Raw genomic sequence first — 24,676 nt, forward strand, 5'->3', positions numbered from 1 at the left:
TGACCTTGGACATCTACTCCAATCACTAGAACATTTCCATGCTGGAAATAATGATTTTCCAATCTCTTCTTAAAAACCTCCAGTACTGTAGCAACTTCTGAAGGCAAGCCATTCCACTGACTATTCTCACTTTGAATGCATAATACGTCAGCTTAAATTTGCACCACCAAGACATAAATCTTTTATTTCAGATAAAAGAGGTTTGGTAGAGATGTTCTACAAAGGCTCCTGGTGTCTCTTAAAAATTGAAAGATCTATTATGGCATAAAGGTTTTGTATTCCTGTAGTGAAGTCAGGAATCCTTTTGGAAGATGCATTTACATGGATTCAGTCTTTTCCACAGTAAGATCATTTTTCAAAGATTATAAGTCATGTCATTGAGCTTCCTGATTAGCAAATACTGTAGCACTAAGTGCTAGCAATATTAAAAGGATGCTAGATTGTTCAAAAATGCTTCTAACTCACCATAAAAATTATATGTCTCCTTGGAATTTAAAAACTCATGCACAAAGTACCTAAATTTAATTGTATTAATATGCAGGGTAGGAAAAGATCTGCTGTGACCAATTAAACTCTTCCTTTGGGTTTCTGCTTTGGGGAATGCCTTGAAATAGCCCTTCCCATCCAGCTATCATTTCTAGAGTGACGTATGGTAAGCCAGCTGGAAACTTGCCATCCAATAGTACTGTTACAACTTAGAATTTGTGGAAATCCTTTAGCAAATACCTTATCATATAAGAGCATGAATGAAGCTGAAGGACTCATTAATTGCTTCTCACAGTCAACAGGACAAAAGCTCAGTTTGTCTTGAAAGCAAAAATAGATTCTTTGTCTGCCAGCCAAATCTAGGCTCCAAAATGATCCAGGTTCTCTTGGTAACCATCTGCTTAGCGGTTTTTCCATATTAAGGTAAGATATTTTATTTGGTTTCCTTGTTCAAATTCTTACAGCTAAGAGATTATTGCACCCAACAGATTACTAGATTGTTTCCTTTGATGATTAAGCAAAATTTGTTCCACTTCAGTTTCTGCAGACCTACCAAAAGAAAATTCAAATATTATATTTTCATAGATTGTCTTTTGTAATTGCTTAAACTTTGTCAATCAGCAAACAGATTTTTAAAAAAGAAAAGATCTAAGATCCTCAAAACAAAAACATATTCAAATTGGATAGAAGGCTTTCCAATAATGTGAGTAGAAAAGAATTAGAAGACTGAAGAGGACACAGAGAGAGACCTTGTTAGAAAAAAAATCTAGGAAGGAAAATATTAAAGAAATGAAGTATTTTCAGTTTTAATTTTTTCCCACTATGTCAATTAGATATCACGGAATTAGTCTGGCATAATATTGAGCAAACCACAGCTAGTGTTATTGTTGTTATCTTCAGAGAATCTTCAAACTCAAACTTGAACATTTTCATTTCATTTTAAAGTTTGTTTATTGTTGTGTTTTGTAAAGGGAAATTATTACAAAGTCACATATTTGTCAGAGTTCATAGACTATGAAAGTGACATTGGGTTGTAATTGAGAGCTATTACCTGTTTTATTTTTTCGTTGGATCTGATCCTATTTAAAACCTTAGAGATCTTAATATTTTGAATAATATTTTCATAGAGCAATTTATAGAGAGAGCTGCAAGTAAAGATGACATATGATAAATCTCACGAGACTGTAAAATTCTGAAAGTCCATTTCACTTTGATTAAAATATGTTAAATTGCAGAAACATAGGAAAAGTCCATGTACATTTATATCAAGATTTGCACTTGAACTAATTTTAGTGAAACTTACACAGATCTAATATCTCATGAAAATGAAGAATCTTACTGGGCATGATAATTAAATCTGGATAATAATTTATTATCACTCAAGAGAGCTTGGTATCCCTTTGCTGGCATCTGAATTTTTGCATTGCAATCTATGTGCCTGCTTGGATAATTTATTTATTAAACAAATTTATATGGCTGCCTAATTCACACACAATTGAGGAGACTTAAAACATTAATTTCCTAATGTTAATAGGTTACTATAATTAATAAAATATTGGGAAACTCCCAGTCAGACAGGGTGGAAGGATCAAGCAAGCAGGAAATTAGCCTTGCATCTTTATAGAGTTGCAACAGATCCAGGACTGACACTCCCCTCCCCTCAATTCCATGGAATCTTATTCATCTGTTTCCAAGAGAAGGCAAGCAGTCTAGGGAGATTCCTGCATACTAGGCAGAATACAATGAATCTGGTCCCTTGTGCCTGAAATATAGTTACTTTTAATAGATAACTTCAAGAGATTTCTTCTTCTTTTTTATGCTCTTGGGTCATCTTTCATAGAAGATGATGGGAAGCAGTGATAACTGTGAACTATGAGATATGAAATTATCCTTTCTAACTTCCCAGAATGCATCAGTTTGAAATATAAAAGTTGGGTTCTAGATGAACATGGTGTAGTGGTTACAGCTCAAGGTTGGGACTGGGAACCAGACTCAAGTCCATCCTCAACCATGGAGCCTCACTGGATAACTTTTGAGTCATTCTTTCTGTGTCAGCCCCACCTCATTTACCAAGATGTTGAATTAGAGATCTTGAACTTATGCAAGAAAGTTAAATTTAAGAAGATTTTACAGTGCCTTTCAAGAACCAGATGAAATACTCCAAATCTAATAAATGAACTGGTTATGGGACTCCATTTGACACAGGTGTAGACTAGTTAAGTGAGTAAACATTTATTTTGTAGATGATGTAGATATAGTCATTGAACATGTAAATTGTTTTACCCCAGAACTCAGAATTTTTTATTCCTGATTTCAATACTACTCTGCTTGACCCTAGCAATTCTAGATAAAGCTGAACCACTCAAGACTTATAAACCTCTGGATCTTGAATTATGTAGGTTATTTATGAAATATTACAGACATTTAAAAATTATTCTTTACACATTCATGCGGCTCCGCAGACACCTCATCAATCTGTATAATGTTTTTTACGAGACCTATGTAGCTGCTCAAGTTTTATCAAAATTTACACACTGAAGCATGAAAGGCATGAAATGTCTTGCCCTATTAAGGCATGAAAGAGGTAACCTAAATCTAAACATGGTTGACCTAAACAAGCCAAGATTTCAACACACCTTATTTCTTTGTTAAGAATGCTATGCCAGTTATCTCATTTGAATTGTAAATCAAGATATTAATAATTGCAATAATAAATAGGTAAATTTGCTACCTGGCTTATATCAGCAAAATAAGTTCCCATTGGAACATGCTTTTGGTCTTTCAGTGACTCAACCAGCCATGCCTTAGCACTTTTATTAAAATATTTGGTTCAATATGGGAAATAAAAATAGACTAGTGTTATTTTTAGAATTAGTAGGGCAATATTTCAATCAATCAATTCTTTCCTACTGATTAAAATCAAACATTTTGGGGAGTGAGCCCCACAAATAGGTTTATTGTGAGAACATCAAGTTGATAGGATGCACTTTGATTTTTAAACCAGATTACAGTGATACCTGCAAAGTCATTTGTTTGTGAGAAGAATTTGTGAGAGGAATTCACTTTACTTGTACAGAATATAGAAATCCATTATATTTCCCTCTCACTAAAAGGGGCCAGAACCTGTTACAATATCACAGCACTAACATGCTTCCTTAGGTCCATGGTCACGCCCCCTGCCCCAATTGATAAAAAAAATGCATCCTACTTAATGTGTAACTGAAATCTTCTGATTTTGATATCCATATTGGTCCTGTTTCCAGAAGATGTTAGTGATCAAAATTCACACCACTAGATGGAGTCTTCCATGTTAAATAGGCATCTTTTTTTGGTATTGTGTATTTATATTTCTGACGTATGTTTCCGAAAGCTTTCATCGTGGGAGCTCAAAGAAATAATAATTAATTGGTATCATTAGTAAATGTGGAATTTTTCCTACATTATTATAAGATTTTAGAACATTGTTTGAGAGTTAATTTGTCAAATCCTGTGGTGCAGCACTAGTTGACCTCCAAGAAGACAAGGTTGGTGGAGAAAAGAGCTTGTTATTTGGAACAGAAGATTTTTTTATTTATTTCTTGATTGTCTTCCCAAAAGTTATTAGCATTTTACCATCAATGGGGTTCCCTCTGCAGTGTGACTTCCTTTAATAGAGACTTGTGATTATCGTATCATATGCTCATTTTGAATAATCAATACTAAGCAGGTTCCCCCTCAAGCAAAACATTCTGGACTAGTTGCCCTCTTACTCATTTTTTCATTGATGTGGTAGAATACTTTAGAACTGCACTTTTGGACGTGTACATACTGCAAACAAGCTTTAACCTGTTTAGTCCTCTTGCTTCCATACAGGATCACTGCTATTATCATGGACGCATTGAGAATGACATTGACTCAACTGCAGTCATCAGTGCATGCGACGGCTTGAAGTAAGATAGTGTCTTATCTTTTGTTTATTTTATTAAGACTGTAAATATTATTAATGCTCTTGCAGTTGTCATAGTTAAAGCAAAGTTTTTCAATCAAATTACTTGGGTTTGATCCAAGACATCTGCAGAATTAAGGAATACTTTGTTTGAAATCAAAAAGTGGTGATGTTACAGGCATAGGAGATAAGTGGGTTTCAGATTCTGCATCTTGCCAGAAAGTGTACAGGAAGAGGCAAGCAGACTTTTCAGTTCTACCCAGAAACAATTTCTTGAGCCACTGCACACCTTTTCCAACCATCTAGATGTCTTAGCCATACAAAGATTCCAAAATTTCAGTAGGCTGACCAAAATTTTCTCTAACCAAGAGGAGGATTCTTGAGTGGTGCGGAAAAAATAATCATGTTAATATATTAACAGAACAAATATAGGTTAAAAATTAGCAGAAAAAAAAATCATTGGACTGCTTTATATGTAGAATTATTATTTTTGTCCAATTCAGCATCCTGCTCTGCCCTGTTCTTTTTCTCTCTTATTCAACCCACCCCCCATCTTAAAATTGTTGTCTCTTCTTCCCTTTTTTGTCTTTTCTGTAGTACAGGAAGTACAGCCGCAACATCACTGACATAAAGACGAGAGTATAGGAAATTCTCAACTATGTAAATTTGGTAAGAAGACATGGCAAAAGTTTTTTCACTTTTTGAATTTAAACCTCTCCGTGCCCTGACTCACGGAACAAACTTAATCTGGTAAAGAGACATAGGAGATGGATTTATACAAGAATTTAACTTTTCCGGATTTGAGTGCAACAAAGCTGAGTCATTTGGCCGAGAAACAACTTAGTTCAGTAACTAGATTATTCCAGACAATGGTTTACTTCAGTAACTAGGTTGAATATTCATGTAGCAATAACTGGCTTAGAAATTTGGTCTGATGAAGATAAGATTATGATCAATAGATCATGATAACCCACTGTGAGATCCTTTGCAGCATGGAGACATTCAGATCTACTGAAGGGCAAAATGAATGATAATGCTCAGTTATTCACGTATGTCTCATTGACTTTTATAATTTTTTATCTTTTCAGACATTTGTACAAAAGGAAAACCATGTTGCAGAATAACTTAAAATATTATCCATCATTTTCCTCCTTTCATTCAATGCACAGGGACATTTGTGTTATGTCCAGGACACAATCAAATTTGCAAAAGAATTGTGAGAATATAATTCTGGGGTCATAAAGCAATACCTAAAAATAAAGACAAAAAAGGAGGGCTAAATATATATAAGCTAAACTAAAATTGGGATGGGGAGGGTGACCAATCTTTAGGATCTCCAGGACTTAATTCCAAGCAAAAAACCCTAGAAAGCAAGGTTGAAAATGAAGTAAGGAGGGATGGGAAGGAAGACAAACTGAAACACCAAATAGGAGACATGGGAAGCATACCCAGACTCAGGCATAAAGATCTCAAGTGCCTATATGCCAATGCACAAAGTCTGGGAAACAAACAGGGTGACCTTCAATTATTAATACACAAATGTAGATATGAAATAGTTGGAATAACAGAAATTTATTCTGTTTAAAAAACCCAGACCCCATAAAAGAAGAGGTGGAATTGCACTGTATGTAAAGGACCACTATATTGCTACAGAATTGCATGAAACCAAAGACGAACACCTCCTAGAATGCATATTGGTTAACATAAAAGAAAAAAAAGAATGACATGGCCGTAAGTGTATATTATAGGCAACCCAATCATTAAGAAAAAATAAATAGTCTTTTTGCCAACCAACTAACAAATATATGCAGGACATATGCAGGATACACTACAATAGTAATGCAGGACTTCAATTACCTTGATATCAATTGGAAAACTAATTCTGCACTAATGAGAAATCAAATAGGTTCCTGACCAACCTAGCTGACACCTTTGTTTTCCAAAAGGTAGAGGAAGGAACTAGAGTCACAGCCATACTGGATTTAATATTACAAACAGAGAAGAAGTGATAGAAGGAGTTGAAACTGCAGGAATGTTGGGTGAGAGTCACCGTATCATACTAGAATTCAACATATTGCAAACACAAGCAAGAAAACATAATGGTACCAGAGTCTTAGGTTTTAAGAGAGCTGATTTTAATAAACTCAGAGAGAACTTGGGAAAGATTCCTTGGATGAAAATCCTAAAGGGGGAAGCAACTCAAGAATCTTGGGAAACTCTGAAAAGTACTATCATGAAAACCCAGGCCATCACAATATCACCGATAAAGAAAAATAAGAAATCAAAGAAAAAACCAGCATGGCTGCACAAAGATCTCTCTGACAAATTGAAAGACAAAAAGGACAAGTATGAGCCAGTAGGTGGTTGTGTCTTTAAATACAAATGACTTCAGATAAAAGCACATTTAAATAATTGTACTTAAATGATAATTATGGTACACTGATAGTAAAGATTTTTGATTTAAAATGTACAACTCAATATGAATAAAGTATAAGTAATGACTGAAAGAAATGCACGAAATGTATTCGTAACCAATCGACACGCTTTCTACAATATGTAATGAAGGATGATGCTTTTTTGTGTTTTTTGTTTAATTAAAACAATAAAAAAATTATATTAAAAAAGGACAAGCATGAAAAATGGAAAAAGGGGCACATAACTAAGGCAGGATATCAGCAGATAGCCAGAATCTGCAAAGACGCAGACAGGAAAGCAAAGGCTCAGAATGAACAAAGACTTGCAACAAACGTAAAAGGTAATAATAAAAAAATTCTTCCAACATATAAATAACAAGAAAAAAATCAAAGAAACAGTTGGTCCACTAAAGAGAGAAGACAGCAAAGAAATAACAGGCAGCAGAGAGAATGCAGAGCTCCTTAACTAACTCTTTGCATTGGTCTTCATGCCAAAAAAAATTATAGCCCAACCTACCAGAAACATAACTGTAAAAGACAGACTAGAAATAAAAGTTAAAATAAGCAAAAGCATAATAAGAGAACACCTGACTGATCTTGATGAATACAAATCATCAGGACCTGATGGATTACACCCCAGAGTTCTAAAGGAGCTGGCAGATGTCATCTCAGAACCACTGTATCATATATTTGAAAAACCCGGGAGCACCAGGAAACTACCGGAGGACTGGAAAAGAGCTGATGTATTTCCCATCTTAAATAAAAGTTAAATAAACCAGACCCAGGAAACTACAGACCAATCAGCCTAACGCCAATACCTGGGAAGATACTGGAAAAGATAATTAAAAAAACAAAAACAAAACAGATGCCACAGTGGAAAAATCCATCACCTTGTGTAGAGGACAGCACTAAAATGTCAATAAGGGTTTTATTTTGCTAAACAATTTTTTTGCAGTAATGATTAGGGTATATGTTTTCTTAGTATTTCCTGATCCCTGCCATGAGAAAGTCTACATGTCAGAATGTCTGTTTATTGTTATAGATTCTTGACACAGATGTGATTTACTGTGCTAGAGTTTATACTTGTTTTTCAAGGATTAGTCCATCTACATTACTGGAACTCTTAATTCTTCCAATGTCACTGATTAGAACAAAATAATATTATGACAAATACAGAGGAAATTTAATGTATGATGCCGTAAGGAGAAAGACAAGTGAAATGCCACCACAGGGCATGTGAAATTTTTGTAAATGTAAAAATGGGCATTGCCAGATAAAGTTATATGGACATTCATAAGGCAAAAAAGCTAAGAGTTGTTATCTTCTTCTGATATTGTCTTTTGAGCCACTGCTGTAAATGAGAGTTGTGTACGTTTTTTAAAATGAGGGGGCAGCATGGGAAGTAGACAACTTCAAAGTTCATAAATGAATGTAACATGAAGAAAGCCAAACACCAAGGGATTCATCTCAAAGAAATAGGTTTTAAAGAAACAGGTCTGAAAGTAATATTTTACAGACTTTCTGAGTATCATTCTTTGCAAGTTTCTCATGAACAAAACATATGTACCAGGGCCGGTATTCACTTACTTTCCCTTCTGGTTCACAAATGTGAGTGCCCCCCCCATCCATGCATGCGCCCAGCTTTCCGTGCATGCACTTTGGCTTGAAAACATGCCTAAATGGGAGGACATAGAGCCAGGGCAGGTGGGCGGAACCACCTCTGTTTTCCACTACCGGTTCAGGTGAACCGGTCCGAACCAGCAGAATACCAACTCTGAAATGTACTTAGGAACATACACTGGATCGGATCTCTGGCCCATTTAATCCAGCACTATGGTCTCATTATAGTGGAATAACTTGCCTCCAGGATTTGTGAAGCCTCCAACACTGGAAGTTTTTAAGAAAAGATTGGACAACCATTTGTCTGAAATGATATAGGGTTTCCTGCCTGAGCAGAGGGTTGGACTAGTAGACCTCCAAGGTCCCTTCCAACTCTTCTCTTCTCTTCAAGTGCACAAAAAACTGCAGAAGAAATCCTTTGGTCTCCCAGCAAATGGCTTTCAGAGATAGTTTCTCTCCCTTCAAAGGTAATAATAACCCTTGATCACCATGACATCTATGAAAAAACAGGTATTCTGGGGGAGGGAAAGGTTGAGGGAGCTATGTATGTGTAGTCTATTAAAGAGAAGGATTAAGGGGGACATGATAATTATCTTCCAGTATCACAAAGCAGAAGGGAGATCCAACCTAAAAGTAAGACAGTAAGAACAATAAATCAGTGGAATAGAGTTATAGATGCTCCATCACTGGAGTTTTTAAAAAACAGATTTGACTGCAATTTGACTTGGTGGTATAAAGTCTGCTTTATTGAACAGGGGGTTAGACTGAGAGACTTCCAAGGTCCCTTTTAGCCCTACTATTCAATGCTCTATTAAGCTAGTCAAGCTAAGAACCAGTGCCACTTCTCATAATGGCTAATTCTAAATGTGAATTATGTTTTTTAAACCTATTTTTTTGCCTGTCATTATTCTTCCAGGACTGACTTTCATTGGGTAATTCCTCCTCTAAATAACCTCTCCAAATTATTCACCCTGTTTAGAAACTGAATCAAATGTCTCAATAGATAAGGGGAATTGTCCAGTTTTCTATGAATCATAATGGTCACCCATTTTCAGAAGGCTATAATTCCCACAACTTTAGTATCCTCTATCATTTCATTTCCCTTGGCCAGGAAATGAAGATGAACACTGTGACAGGGAAACCTTTACCTTTTAAGTAAGAATTAAGCCCATGATAGATTTCTTGCTAGTTATCTCTACAATTAATAGAAATCAACATTGTCAAAAGCAGATCATGCCAGACAAACATTTTTTTTTGCTTTTTTGATGAAGTGACTAATAGAAACAGCATTTATACTTATATAGTAATTCACAGTGCTTTACAGCCCTCTCTAAGCAGTTTACAGAGTCAGCATATTGCCTCCAACAATTTGGATTCTCATTTTACTGACCTTGGAAGGATGGAAGGCTGAGTCAACCTTGAGCCGATGAGAATCGAACTGCCAAACTACTGGCAGCCAGCAGTTAGCACAAGTAGTTTGCAGTACTGCATTCTAACCACTGAACCACCATGGCTTTTAGAGACTCAAAAAAGTAGCCATAAACAATTACATAACCAACATCATATTGTATTATTAAATGTTTACATCAATTCATCTTACCAAAAAGTCCCCAAAATCAATTATTGGCTCTTCTGCTCCCCATACACCATATTTGTACTTTATCACTTTCTTCTCCCTCCCTCCTCCTCCTCCCTACCTCCATTATTCCCTCTGTCATCCTTCCCTTCTCAAGTTCCTCGTCCTCTCTCCTTCTCCCTCCCCTTATCACTCCTCAATTCTCTCCTCCTCTTTTCCCCCTTACCCTCTCTCCTATCCCTTTCTTCTTCCCTTAACTTTCTCCTCTACTTCCCACTCTTCATCTCATGTACTTGGTGTATTTCAGCTTCTAGCATGCTCCATTTTATGTTGATGATATTTATAATTCCTTTTCAATATACATATTTAATTTTTCTCCTCCTTTTTAGTAAAAAAAACTCTAACAGAAAAGTATACATATATACTCATTGTGCTTTTAAACCACCACAACCCCCAACCTAATTTTGGTTGAGTTTTAGACCTGGTTACAATTCGCAGCTATTCTCATCATTATCTTTATATAATTATACATCCTTACATGCCCCCAATTTGTGATTCTGTCTTTTTATCACAATAGTTTCCCACTGTAGGTATATTTCATGTTCCCTCTCCATTTTTCCATATCTTAGATTAGATTACCCTTAATTGTCTCTATATGGCAATCTTCACTGTTCAGTGTTTGTTACACTTCCCTTAATTTATTGTATAAAATAACAAGCAGTAAACATCTCACTTTTCTCATCATTTTAAAAGTTCTAAATATGTCCATGTTTCATATATTTTGAGCCATGCTTAGTTGTCCTTCTATTGTCATATTCAATCAATTCGCAAATCAATTTAATTATCATGTTAAAAAGGTGGATCATAAACCTCTGTTTTACAACCTCTCCATATCAGTTTCATATTTATCCATATTCCATATATTTTAACCTTTATTTAGCTATCTCTCCATTATCATGTTCAACCAATTAGCAACTACATTTTATTACCATATTTAGGAATAAAGCCCTTATCTTAACTTTATATTTCCCATATAGTAGTTTCTAGTTATCTGATTTTTTTCTTAGTAAGTCTTTTGTTCCACTTCTCTATTCCTGTCTTCTCCCTTTTCTTTATTTTGACACATCCACTCCCTTCAATTTTCCCCAGGTCACCATCCAAAGAATATTTTATATTTCTCTTTGTTGGGGCATAATCTCCCATTTCAAATTTCCTTATGCCACTAACAACCTCCAAAGCACTTTTGTCTGCTTCTCCCCCCCCTTTTTGGGACACCTCCTCTTTTCACAATTTTCCCTACACCACTGCCAGGACCAAAGGAGGTTTTTCTCTGCTTTTTATTTCCCTCCATTTCTACCCCTTCGATGTATTGTCCCCCTTCTTCTTTGAGTTCTTCTTTAGCTATCTGCTTCTGTGGATTCAGAATTCTAATTAGGCTTGATATTAATGATTTATGCATATTTTTTATAATTTCACATAGTTCTTCAAATTCCCAGTTTTCCATGATATCCAGTTCCAAAGTTACAGTTAGTTATACAGTTATACAGTTCTTATTTCAGAATTCTGTTCCACCTTAAATTTATCTACTTCAATTGCTGTGGGGAAAAACCAATGGGAGCCATCTTAGTCTTTTGTTCTTCCTTAATGTCCAGTTCCAAAATTTCAGTTAGTTATACTAGACTTATTTCAAGATTCTGGTCCACCTTCAATTCAAACTGGAAGAGAAGCTGGGGCCATTTTAATTTTTTGCCGAGTGAAAAGAAGAAGAAGAAAAACAAACAAACAAACAAAAAGTTTCAAATTTCCCAGTTTTTGATTCTGTTATGATTATGTTATTATTCTTTCCCTTACCGGGTCTGGATTGTTTGTAGCTGCTCACAATATATCATCTGGAACCAGATTTCGGGTATTTCTCTTTGCCTCCTACTTTTCCAAATTCTGATTTATGGCAGTTGGTTAATTAAAACTTTCTGCACAGTCAAAGTCAGGTTATCAGTTATCAGGAAGAAGAAGTGCTTTTTTGGGGGGGGGGGGAAGTTAAGGTATATTAGATGGAAAAAATTCAAACAAAATAAATCCTTCAGAGTGTTTGGTTTCTATTTCAAATCCAAAACCAACTTTAGAGTTTATATTTGAGGGGTTTGTCATTTCTCTGCTTTTTCCTTTTTGTCCGAAATTGTTTCGAATAGAAAACTTTTTTGGGGTGGGGTGGGGGCTGGTGTTTCAACCCTCCATTTTTTCTTTCTTTCTTTCTTTTTGAAAAATATCCCGATCTGATCATCAATATTATTTATGTTCTCAAAATTTCGTTGCCTTTTCCAGGTTTGATTTATCTCTGTGGGTTAGATAAATTTTCTTACTGGTCTTTCATCTCTTCTGCACCCTCCTGTTCCTTTTGCTTTGACAAGAACTTGGCATCTTGTCACCTATATTGCAGACTGCCGCTCCAACTCTGATTCATAAGGCAAATCTCCATCCTGCGAGGGACCTGCAAGGGACCTGTTGCCTCCCTCTGGGTCTGATCAGACGCTGCTCCCTTTGCCCCCCCCCTCCAGGGGAGGTTCTGATCCAGAAGGATCTCAGAATTGGTTTGTCAGACAGGATTCATGTTGGTTATGTAATAGTATACATGTGATAATATGTTATGAAAATGAAAAAAATAAAAAACTTTAATTAGAAAAAAGTAGCCATAAACAAGGACTATTCCCCATGACCCATTAGCTTCATTGGCATAGAATTAAAGAGGACTTTCCTGACAGTGAGAACAATTAATCAGTGCAATGGCTTGCCTCTAGAAATGGTGGGTGCTCCATCACTGGAGGTTTTTCAAAAGTGACTGAACAGACATTTTTCTGGAATGGTTCCAAAGACTTTAATCTGGCCCTTCTTGCTTTGATGCCTACTTTCCAAGAAAAATAAGACTTTAATCCTATTGCAACAATACTATAAGTCTATTTGAAATGGCTGCTGCCAGTTATGGAATATTGTGGTTTGGCAAGGAGTCATTTCTTCTCAAGTACAATAAAGTATCATCCTCTTGTCCAGGTGGGAAATCACAGAAGCCTTCAGCTTTTTACTGACAGCTCATAAGTGACAAATGAAGCCTTGTTCTTCTTTCTTTTCTCTCAATGTTGTGACTCGAGAGGACTTTTGGTAAGCAATCTGCAAGTCCATATCCACACAAACATTGTGTCCAGGACCCCCATTTTTAAATCTCCAGTTTCCATGCACCTCACTGCATCACTTTGACAATTACTTTTCTCAGCCCAGCCTAACTCACAATATTGGGGCTGTGTATATAAAGTGAGGGGTGATTTATGTATATGTTCTTGAGGTCCCTGGAGAAAAAATGGTAGATTAATGTTAGAGAATAATAGAGATTCTCAATTGCAGCTCTTATGCATCAATTTTAAAATTGAAACAAGTTTTCTGTTTATGTTTCTTCTCTTTGACCAGAACAATATTGTTTGATTTAGTTGTTAACAACTTTTAGCATACAACAAAGGGACAGGAAATAAAAGACAAAAGATACAAATAAGTAGAAAATAAAAGGAAAAATGTAATTGTTCTAAAATATCTAAATAGGATTAGAGTAAATACTACGGTATGGTGTAAAAACTATAGAACAGATAGAACTGATAATAACATCTTGTGATAAAACAAATCAGAATGAGTAGGATATTTAGTAAAAAATAGAAATATGGTGGGTATAAAAAGTCTACACATCTCTATTAAAATGCCAGGTTTTTAACTTTTATACCATGCAGTTACATATGTTTTATTTATCTATATATGCATTTTTTCATATTCTCTATGAAGACTAGTATTTGTGCTTTTCTCTTTAAAATTTAATAGAACATGTGCTGTCTAGGAGTCTAAAAACACACAGGTTAAATGGAAGTGTGAATGAGAGAATTATATCAGGAACATTAATGTTTTCCAGTACCTTTTTTCTTATATTTTAAATTGAGGAATCCTTGATGCTCTCTGAAATTGGTTGTTTTCTTGCATAGATTTCATTACAAAAATTTCTACACAATAATTGGAGTTCTCTGGGCAGTTTGCAAATAAAAACTGAAAATATAGGAAAAGGACAGTAAAGCAGAAAAGTGTAAGCTGCAAAGAACTTCAGATCATTATCCTAGGTACCTGAATTCTAGGTTAATGGAAGGGATGACTCTGACTCTTTTTCCCTTTCTATGTTTTTTTCTCCCAAGTTTTATTCTTCATTTTAGAAGATTGCAAAATATGAACAGAATGCCAATACTTACACACGGCCCTTGCACACCAAGTGGAAGGTAGATTTCTGCTTTGAAAAGATTACTAAGACAAATTTTTATTCACATACTTGAACAAAAAGGAGATAGAAAAAAAAGAGACAACAATAATTTTGACTAACACGAGTGAATTCCACAAGCAAAAATGGCATATATAAATTTTCTTTTCATAGTGGGGGTAGACAAAAAAATAGAAAATTATGATTTTACCAAATGAGGGAGTATGTGGGGGAAGAGGACAGATGGGGAATCCTAACGGTTAGCATTCCCATGAATTTGGAAGAAGAAATGGAGAAAAAAATTAACTTGAACTTAGCTAAAGAAAGAATTAGAAACAAATTTAGACAAGGGAGTGTGTTAGATATAAGAACCAGAAAGTAATTTTTCATTATTGTTGTGATGAACAACTAAAAATAATTTATTTAGAGAATGTGTTTATGGAGTAATTATCATAATTGTCAGTCAATAAACTTACTTATGATTAACTAATCATAAAAAGAAAAATATTCTAATTCTAGCAAATAAAATAAAATTAAATATAATAATAGTGAAATTGATATAGTCAAAAACAGCATGTTTTATATATAGTAAAGTAAAATGTAGCCACATTCATAAAAAAGAAAACACGTTGCTCAGACAATAATAATTTAGATAGAATTAATCTGGTTGCCTGGAAATGAATAGATTAACTTTTTATTAATCAATTAATTGTATGTAGTAAATATACCACAATAGTAATGGGAGACTTTAACCACCTTATATCAACTGGGAAACGAACTCTGCAGCAAGTGGGTGATGAAAGAGATTCCTAACAAACCTAGCTGACTTTGTCATCCAAAGGTAGAAGAGAGAACCAGAGGAAAAGCTACACTAATTCTTACCAATAGAGAAGAAGTGAATGAGGGAGTTGAAATTGCTGGAACTTTGGGTGAGTGTTATCACATCATATTGGAATTCAATGTAATGCAAACACAAGCAATAGAGCATAAAGTGTTCCACTTTGAATGCATATTATGCTAGTTGAAATTGGCAACATCTACACATAAATCTTCTATTTCAGAAAATGGAGGGGCTCATGGAGATGTTATGCAAAGGCTCTTGGGGTCTCTTAAAAACTGAAATATCTAATATGGCATAAATATTTTATCATTTATGCTCCCCTTTGTTTTTAAATGAAGAGAAGATTCCTTCCCTTTGTCTGTGGTTTATCTTTCCCATTCAAAAACCTTTTAAAGAATACAGAATTACAGAGTTGGAAGGGATCTTGGACTTCTTCTACTTCAATACCCTGTCCAACAAGGAGACTTTGTACCATGACTCTCACCACCGTCCAGGCCTTCCGCATAGCCCTTAAGACCTGGCTAGCCCGTCAGGCCTGGGGACAAAGATAGCCGCCCCTCCCGAATGATGAATGAATGTTGCTCATTATTTTTACTTATGTGTGTCTATGTCATTGTTTGTATCCCCCTTCCCTGATTTTATGTGAGCCACCCTGAGTCCCCTCAGGGAAAAGGGCGGCCTATAAATGTTAATAAACTATCAAACTAAACTATCAAACTAACTATGATTGTCCAAACTCTTTAAAAACCTCCAGTGCTGTAGCACCTACAGCTTCTGAAGGCAAGCCAATCCACTGAGTGTTCCACTTTGAATGCATATTATGCCAGTTGAAATTTGCACCATCTACACATAAATCTTCTATTTCAGAAAATGGAGTGGCTCGTGGAGGTGTTATGCAAAGGCTCTTGGGGTCTCTTAAAAACTGAAATATCTAATATGGCATAAATATTTTATATTCTGTAGAGAAGTCAGAGATCCCTTGACATGTATTCAATTTTTCCAACAATATTTCACAGCCAACAAGTCAACCCATTGAGCTTCATGATTAGTAGCTTACATTAAATGCTAGCAATATTAAAAGGATACTATTTTTTCCCCACAAAAGGCCTGTTGCTCAGAAAATACTATAGAAACCAACTCTTCACATTTAAAACCCCATGTACAAGAGCACCCAAAGTTAATTGAATTAACCTGTAGACCAGGGAGAGGTCTCATCTGCCCACTTATCACCCCCTTTGAGGGATGCCTTCAAAGAACCCTCCCACATGTAATGGTTGGCACTAAGCCACTTGAAAACCTGCCCTCCAATAGTATGGTTGCAACTCAGAATTTTTGCAAATTCTTTAGCAAACACCTTCTCATAAAAGGGCATGAAGTTGAAAGATTTATTACTTGCTTCTCAATAAGAGTCAACAGGAATAAAGCTCAGGTTGGTTTGAAAGCAGAAAGAGATTCCCTGTCCTCCAGCCAACTCCAGGCACCAAAATGATCCAAGTTCTCTTGGTAACTATATGCTTAGTGGTTTTTCCATATCAAGGTAAGATGTTTTGTTTGGTTTCCTTGTTCAGATTCTTACTGTCTAATTGATGTAGTGGAAGAAAATTAAAACTAAAAATTAAAAAACGAAAAGTTAAAATTAAAAGATTACTGCACCCAACAGATTTCTTTTGGAGCAAATCAAAATTTGTTCCACTTTAGTTCCTAAAGATTTGCCAAAAGAACACTCCCAAAGATTACTTTTGTTATGAATGAATGGATTTTTTTTTGTATTTGCTTAAATTTTGTCAAGCAGCAAATAGATCCCAAGGAAGAAAAAAAAACCTAAGAATCTCAACAGAAAAGTATGTTAAAGTTGTATAGATCATCCAATAATGTGAGTTAAAAAAAGAGTAGAAGACTGAAGTGGAGGGAGAGAGAGAGAGACAATGTTTGTTTGATGAAAAATTCAGTAAGCAAAATATTAAAGAAACAAAGTGTTTTTAGTTTTAATTTTCTTCCAGTAGATCAATTAAGATATCATGTAGTTAGAGTTGCATAATATTGAGCAAACCACAGCTAGTGTTACTGTTGTTATCTTCAGAGAATCTTCAAATTGCACTTAAATTAATCTGACACTTTTCTCAATGCAAGATTTTAAATTATCTTAATTTATTCTGTGGAGTGAGATACCTTTCATATGCCAGTTTTCCTTCTGTCTCCCTAGTGATTCGTGATATAATTACAAACAATATTGTAATGCCTTAAATGGTTGCCCAAATACAATAAAGGGTCAAAATCTGGCTGGAGTAGTCTGATTATTTTTAATCAAGGAAAAATGGGGTCACGCTTACTAAGTGGGAAGCTTCCTAAATTAAAATAGTAATTTATGGAGAACAATATGGTAAAGAAGAAAGGGAGATAGAAAGGAAAACGCTGCTTTTTCGGTGCTCTAAGCAGGAGGTAGTAGTAACTTTTGTTCCCAATGGGGTGAATTGAACACCTCCTATGTTTCTGAGAGCATCAGGTAAAAATGGGTGGGCACATAAAACTATGAGTAAAGTGTAAACTTCTTCCTGGGGTTACTTTTGCAAGATGTCCATCAGACTCAGAAGACACATTTCCAAGATCAAGTACTAGCTGTGCTTAGATTTCAGTCACTTTCTACCTAAGGAAATTTCCTTCTGTCTCTGACTGTCTCATTCTCTCATTTTTGCCTTGACTAAAAAGTGAATAAACAAATCTCTTTGTCAGTTTCCCTATTGCAACATCTACTGTAGGACCAAGAATCCTGGCTTGAATCAGCTTCTGGAAAGTACATGGTGATAGTCAAGGGCTTTGCTTGGCTGCAGAATGGAAGTGGTTTTCCATAGCACCCCCACGGTTATGTAATCAAAATTTGGGTGCTTGCCATGTATTTATGATATTTTCAGGGTCTAAAGGTTATGCGACTACCATTTTTAGCCTTCCCAACTGCCATCTGCAAACTTCTCTCCCAAAAGATCAGAAAACTGGGCAAAACCCATAACCATCCTGCTAGCAACAGAAATTCTAGTCCTATTTGTGCTTGTAAGTCAAGGACTACTTGTAGGTGGCGGTGATGTTGCTCACCACGTTTTAAAAATATCTTAAGGAAAAATAGCAGATAACTACCCTAGGAGGCTGCGGTGGCTCATGTGATAAGACGCTGAGTCAGATCAGCAACTTTGCAGCTTGATTCCTGTGAGCAAATAAACCTCATAAGGAGAGGAAAGGAGCCTCCTCCGATTGCCACAGCTAATATAATACCCCCTGAAAAAAAAATCCTTTCACAGAGGCAGCCAGCCACCTCGGCGTGCCATACGCTAAAAGAAAAAGAAAAAACCCTGAACCCTAAATTCTTCAACTATGGGTCTAAGTCTGAAATCACTGGATCTGACTATGTATGTGTTGTTAGACGCCCCACTGATAACTATGATGCTATGCATTCTCCATACATATTTTTAAACTGAAAGAAAGGCAACAAATTTGTATGGCAGTGAAATAGCACTTCAACCTATAATAATTCCTAATCAGCTGCATTTCCATAATAAGCTAGGTTTGCCTAACTCTCTCACTAATGAATATGCTAAATCATAATATAGCTTACCTTAGTTTATTGAATTGTGGGAATCAAACTATTGTGATTTCTTATTTCTAATGTTATCCTCAGCACTCATCATCACTCTGTACAGAAGCATACACAGTGGTTGAGATTTATTTGTTTATTTTGTCGTTTATTTGAGTGGCTGACATGTTTCTTTTTGGCCCTCCCAAAGCAATGTCTCCAGTTAGACTCCCAGTTATCAAACACCATTTAGCAAATTTCATATGGAAAAAATTAACCTGAATTTCGGTACTATGTTCCACCAGAAAAGGATTCCATTCTTCACTGATAGCTGAATAACTGTTATAGATGTGAACATGGTAGAACTTTTCTTTCCTTTTCTTGTGAAGGGAGTTCTATAATCTTGGAAGCTGGGAAGGTTAACGATTATGAAGTAGTATATCCACAAAAAATCCATCCATTGGCCAAAAGCAGAATTGAGCGGCGTGAGCAAAAGGTAAGAAATAATCTTCATTTCATCAACTAATTTATTGATGAATCTGACCCTAAATTTTGCTTCAGATTTATGTGAAGCAAAGTTAGAATTAAAACTCTACTACTTTCACCATGTGAAAATAGTAGAGTTTTACATTTTGCCATGTGGTTCTGAGGACAAATGTCCCTGAAATTCCCACTATATTTATTGGCCTTTTTAAAGTTAAGTTTGTTTTGTTTTGTAAAGGGAAATTACTACAAAGTCACATATTTGTCAAAGTTAATAAAATATGAAAAATGATGATGGAAAAAGGTTATAATTTGGAGTTATCACCTGTTTCACCTTTAGATTGGAACTGATCCTAGTCCAACCTTTAAAGACGTTATGAATAAAACTTTCATAGGTAGATTTACCGTATATAGAAAGATGCAAGTAAAAATGGCATACAATAAGTCTCATAAGACTGTAAACTTCTAAAAGTCATTGTCACATTAATTAAAAATCTGTCAAATTGCACATGTCTGAGAAAACTACATGCATACCTGAATCCAGAGTTGCACTTAACATGGTTTGGGTGAACTTACGCAGCCCTAATTTTTCATGGGAGCAAAGAACTCTACTGGGCAGGATTATTACATATGGATAAATACTTATTGTCAGCCAACAGAGCTTTTGGGATTCCTTTGCTGCCATCTTATGGTCATCTGGATTTTTGCATTGCAATCTATGTACCTGCAAATTTATTCATTGAACAGATTTATATGGACACCCAATTTGCATACAATTGAGAAGACTCATGGCAACTTAGAACATTAAAAGTTCATAATGTGAATAGGTTACTATAGTCATAAAGTGTTCAGAATTGCCTAGATAGACAGGGAGGAGGGATCAAGCAGGGACTTTGCCTTGAATCATTGTAGAGAACAATAGATCCAGGGGTAACACACAGACACACACACACTTAGACACACACACACACACACACACACACACCCATAGAATCTATTAGTTTGAACTCTACAAGTGTAAATCTGGTCACTTGTGCCTGACACAAGGTTACTATTAATATGTAACTTTAAGATATTTCTTCTTTCTTTTTATGGTCTAGGGTTATTTTTCAGAAAAGATGATGGGCAGCTGTGACAACTGTGATTCATGAGATACAGCGATATCCTTTCTAGCTTCCCAGAATACATCACTTTGAAATATTAAAGTGGTGAAGATGGTGTAGTAGTGGTTACAGCTCAAAGTTGGAACTAAGCCCTAGATACCACTATATCTATCCTGTAATAAATGAATTAGTTATGGCTCTCCATTAACACAGGTGTTGAATTGATCAGAAGGTATACATTTTATGTGTCTTTTTTATTTGCCTTTTTAAAAAATGAACACTGAACTCTTTGCATTTCAGGTGAACTATGAAGATACCTTGAAATATGAATTCAAAGTGAATGGAGAGCCAGTGGTCCTTCACTTAAAACAAAATAAGTATGTCAATTCAGAAGTTCTCTTAACTTTGCTAAAAGAAGGCTAAAATGCATATTCTTGGACAGAATCCTACAGAAATAATACTTGTATTGCTTTGTTGTGGTAATTTAATTTAAATATTGCTGTATCGCTGAGGTAGATATCATTATTGAACCAATTAATTATTTCTCAGCACAGAACTGAGAATTTTTTATTCCTGCTTTTAATGCTACTCTGAGTCACCCTTACAATTCTAATTAAAATTGAACCTCAAGGCACATAGATCTCCGTACCTTGAATTACCAAGCTATTTTATGAAATACTTCATAGATTTAAAAATTATTGTTTACACATTCATGGTGCTCCACGGACACCCCATCAATCTGTATAATGTTTCCTAAGGTTCTGTTTTTGCTGCTCAATTTATATTAGAGTTTCCATGCTCAGCATGAAAGTCATGAAACCTCTGGCCCTATTAAAGCATGAAAGGGGTAACCTAAACCTGATACAAGCTTTGCCTAAACAGGCCCAGATTACAAAACACCCTGGTCTTTTTGTTTGTTTTTAAGAATGCTACATCAATCTTCTCAATGGTGCGACATTTGAACTGTTTTAATAAAGGTAATAATGTGTAGGTTTGCCACCTAACTTATATTTGCAGAATAATTAACCATTGGAACATGTTTTTGGTCTTTCACTAACTCATTTATTTTTATTAACAGTTTTGTTTCAGTAGGGGAAATAGACAGGAAGTCAAATTATTGCTTTAGTAGAACAGAATAGCATGGTTGAAAAGAGCCTTAGAGGTGTCCTAGCCCAAGTCCCTGCTGAAGCAGGAGACCATATACCATTCTGGTAAAATGGCTGTCCATTCTCTTCTTAGAAACCTCCAGTGATGGAGTAACCTCAGCTTCTAGAAGCAAACCATTCCATTGATTGTTCTCACTGTCAAGCAATTTATCTTAGTTTTAGGTTGGATTTCTCACAAGTAAATAAACTACTAATGCTGCTAAAAGTAATTAAGAACCTGATACATAGTGGGTACATTGGGTATGACTGTCTGACTTTGATTTTAGAGTGTATTTTTTGTACTAACTATGTTATATATGCCCTCCAAATGTATATTGCCTTTATTATTAAGCATAAGTTACAAAGAAACTGATTTATATAAGTTTCTATGTGTCACTTTGTCTTATACCATTAGAGACATTAGAAATTATAGTGTTCCCCTTTTCTACTGTTTAACTAGAAGGCTACGTAGAACTTCTTTGGTAGCATCTGGATGACCATGTTCGGATTTGGAAGCAAAACAGGGCCATAGGTGAAATGCTAGCAAGGAATACCAAGGTTATGCCTAGACTGGAAACATAGAATTATATGCCAACGAATGGAATGGATGTGATAACAGGAGTAGACTGTTTGGAACTTCAAGAGATATGTTTCTGTATGAAGGTTGAAGGCATTTCTTTCTTTCTTTCTTTCTCTTCCTTCCTTCCTTCCTTCCTTCCTTCCTTCCTTCCTTCCTTCCTTCCTTCCTTTCTTCCTTTCTTTTTTACATCATTTTTTATTATTTATAGTTTTTCCTTTAATACTCATAAGTACTTAGTGAACACATTGTCTGGGTCAATATATTTTGGACATAATAATAGTAATAGAAGTACTGTTTAGTTATACATAATCATAATCTTTCAACTCCTAACATTGTGTATACCAAGTAATTAAAATGCCTTGTCAGTATGTCAGTATGCATAATACAATTTTCCAAAATTCTAATTACTACCTCTTAATAGTTCTTAATATGTTTACTATCCTATTCAGAGGTATTCTGTAACTACCCATCATCTCTTGCCCTTTTTTAAAGTTTCAATTTTTATTGACTTTTTGGTGTGTTTTTAATGTTTCTCCCTTAGGATCTTATTGTTCCTTGCATCCAATTTATGTAATCTTAATATTTCATCTGCCACAGCACCTATCACTTGTTGACTCTCTGGTATCCCCAGTTGTAATTCTTTCATCATCTTTGAGATGATTTTCTTCTATGTTTTGGGTCTCTAAAGGGGACTGTTCCATTTTAAGAGTTGGTACTATCTCTTCCATGTTTTTCTCCACTATCGCCACTAGTGTCTTTTTTAGATTTATCTCCTCTATCTTTCCCTCATCTCCCTCTATTTTCTCTTCTTTCTGAGTTTTTTGGTTCATCATTTATTTTCATTTGGTAGAATTTTTTTAATGTCACATCTTTATCCTGATTCCATTCCATCATTTTACTATGATTCCTTGCCATATCTTCCGGAATGCATTGAACCATCAATGCTATTTATTTATAAATCATATTTGTTTCCTCTTGTTGAGACATCTTGTTATCCTTTAATGACTTACTGATAGTTAAATAATTAGCAGGTTATGGTAATTCAATATTCCACCAAAATTCCAATATCTCAACTGCCCAAAAACACCTAAGACACCAATGTCAACAAAATTTACCCCATCCCGGAACTGTCCCTCAGAACCCCCTAAAGGTAGGAGCCCTTAACATTTTCTAATTTACACCCTTTATATTTCCCAAATGTATAAGCCTTGTCAGGTTTTTCTTCTTTTTTTTCCATTTTCACCTCATGGAATATTCCTTCAAATGGTCTTAATAATCCCAATTGGTCCACCAGGTTTCCCCAGACATCTCTAGTGAACCAAGTCAAAAATTCAAGCTCAAAAGTGCTTCTTGTTAATTATAATCCACCTTGCCTTTTTCTTAAATTATTACTTAGTCCTCAGTGCCAAGGTCAATTCCCACTGAGTTCTAGTTGAATATCTTGTTTCGCCAGTAGGTGGCACTCCCATTCAAAGTTCTGGTATTAATCAGCTGATTGTCAAAAGGGAAGAAGAAAATTCACAAAAAAAGTAGGGGGGGGGAGGGAGAAAAACAAACTTCCTTTTCTTTGTAGGCTTTCTTTCATTAATCAAACTATGTTATCCACGTTAAGTCACTTTTCAGGCTACTATGAGTTCCAGTCCTGGTTTTCTATATTTTAAAGCTTCAGAACCAGAAATTTCTTAAACTATTGGGCACCATCTTTCTCCCTGTACTAAATCATCACTTTCTTGGTTTTGGAGAATCATTTTTCTCAAAAATACTTTTATTTGTGCTTAAGTGTCTAATATAGAAGTTGAAAGTCATCTCACCCAGTTTCAGTCCTCTGTCCACTGTCCACTCCAGCTCTAAATCTTCTTGGCCTGGCTGTCCCAGCTTTGGTCTTGCCAAAAATGGCCATCATCACTGCTGCCAAACAAACGAGGAAATTGCTGTTCCTTTGCACTCTACAAAGCATCCCTTCTTTCTTCACCACTCCTACAGTGTGGCTTTGGCCCCATAGAGTCTCCTGCAGATATGCAGATAGCTGAGTTTCACAGAGTTCTGTTATCCCATAGCAACACCACTGCAACGTCTTGAGAGACCTCTCAAGGCATCCCTTTCTTGAGGTGTCTTCATGCAATATGAACCTCATGAGTAAAGAGAGCTACAGTATATTGCTTTCTTTACAGACCTAGTAGCTTCATCTGATTATAAAAATAAATCAGAAAAATCAAAGACAATCCTGATCAATCATATCCCCACTGAGCCTCAATGAAGAGAATTGCACAACTTCCTTGATACAAATCTCTCTCCTCAAGAAAATCCAGGATGCTGTGTACTCCTCATAAATAGCCATACCTGATCAGATTGAAATGCGTTCTCCTTTCCTTTATACCAAACAATATCCTTAAATGCCATTATACAGTAATTGTAGGCTGAATACGCAATTATCTCTGTTCCTACTTAATTCCTGATATAAATAATGCTAGCTAAATAACATCTTCTTTGCATTCTTTCCAGAGAACTTTTTTCTAAAGATTACACCGAGACTTATTATTCCCCTGATGGCAGAGAAATTACAACTAGCCCTCCGGTTGAGGTAATATCCAGAGCGTCTTACTTTTATGAAATTAATTGAGAAGAATATTTGTGCACTATATTCCAAATATGTATATTCCAGACC

At 35.5% G+C, this 24,676-nt stretch overlaps 1 protein-coding gene and 2 long non-coding RNA genes across 3 annotated transcripts in view; all 3 read left to right on the plus strand.

The window, feature by feature from the left end:
• Positions 1–649: 649 nt before the first annotated feature.
• LOC148048944 (uncharacterized) lies at positions 650–7,684 on the plus strand. The gene is made up of 4 exons (XR_015695330.1): positions 650–909; positions 4,339–4,415; positions 5,009–5,080; positions 5,500–7,684. It is a non-coding gene; the product is annotated as an uncharacterized LOC148048944 (long non-coding RNA).
• An 870-nt stretch (positions 7,685–8,554) lies between these two features.
• Positions 8,555–15,388, plus strand: LOC148048945 (uncharacterized). Its single transcript, XR_015695331.1, has 3 exons — positions 8,555–8,912; positions 13,067–13,174; positions 15,139–15,388. It is a non-coding gene; the product is annotated as an uncharacterized LOC148048945 (long non-coding RNA).
• A 1,127-nt stretch (positions 15,389–16,515) lies between these two features.
• The window catches only part of LOC106552489 (zinc metalloproteinase-disintegrin-like ohagin), a 37,549-nt gene continuing 29,388 nt past the window's right edge, over positions 16,516–24,676 (plus strand). Inside the window, exons 1-4 of the mRNA XM_087703608.1 lie at positions 16,516–16,675; positions 19,090–19,196; positions 20,587–20,663; positions 24,514–24,592. Coding sequence (XP_087559734.1) covers positions 16,624–16,675; positions 19,090–19,196; positions 20,587–20,663; positions 24,514–24,592 — 315 coding nt within the window. The 5' untranslated portion in view covers positions 16,516–16,623. The remainder of the gene's footprint in view (positions 16,676–19,089; positions 19,197–20,586; positions 20,664–24,513; positions 24,593–24,676) is intronic.

Source organism: Thamnophis sirtalis, unplaced genomic scaffold (assembly GCF_051295495.1).
Source record: "Thamnophis sirtalis isolate CommonGarterSnake01/CBP01778 unplaced genomic scaffold, rThaSir2_p1.2 scaffold_2, whole genome shotgun sequence".
NCBI lineage: Eukaryota > Metazoa > Chordata > Lepidosauria > Squamata > Natricidae > Thamnophis > Thamnophis sirtalis.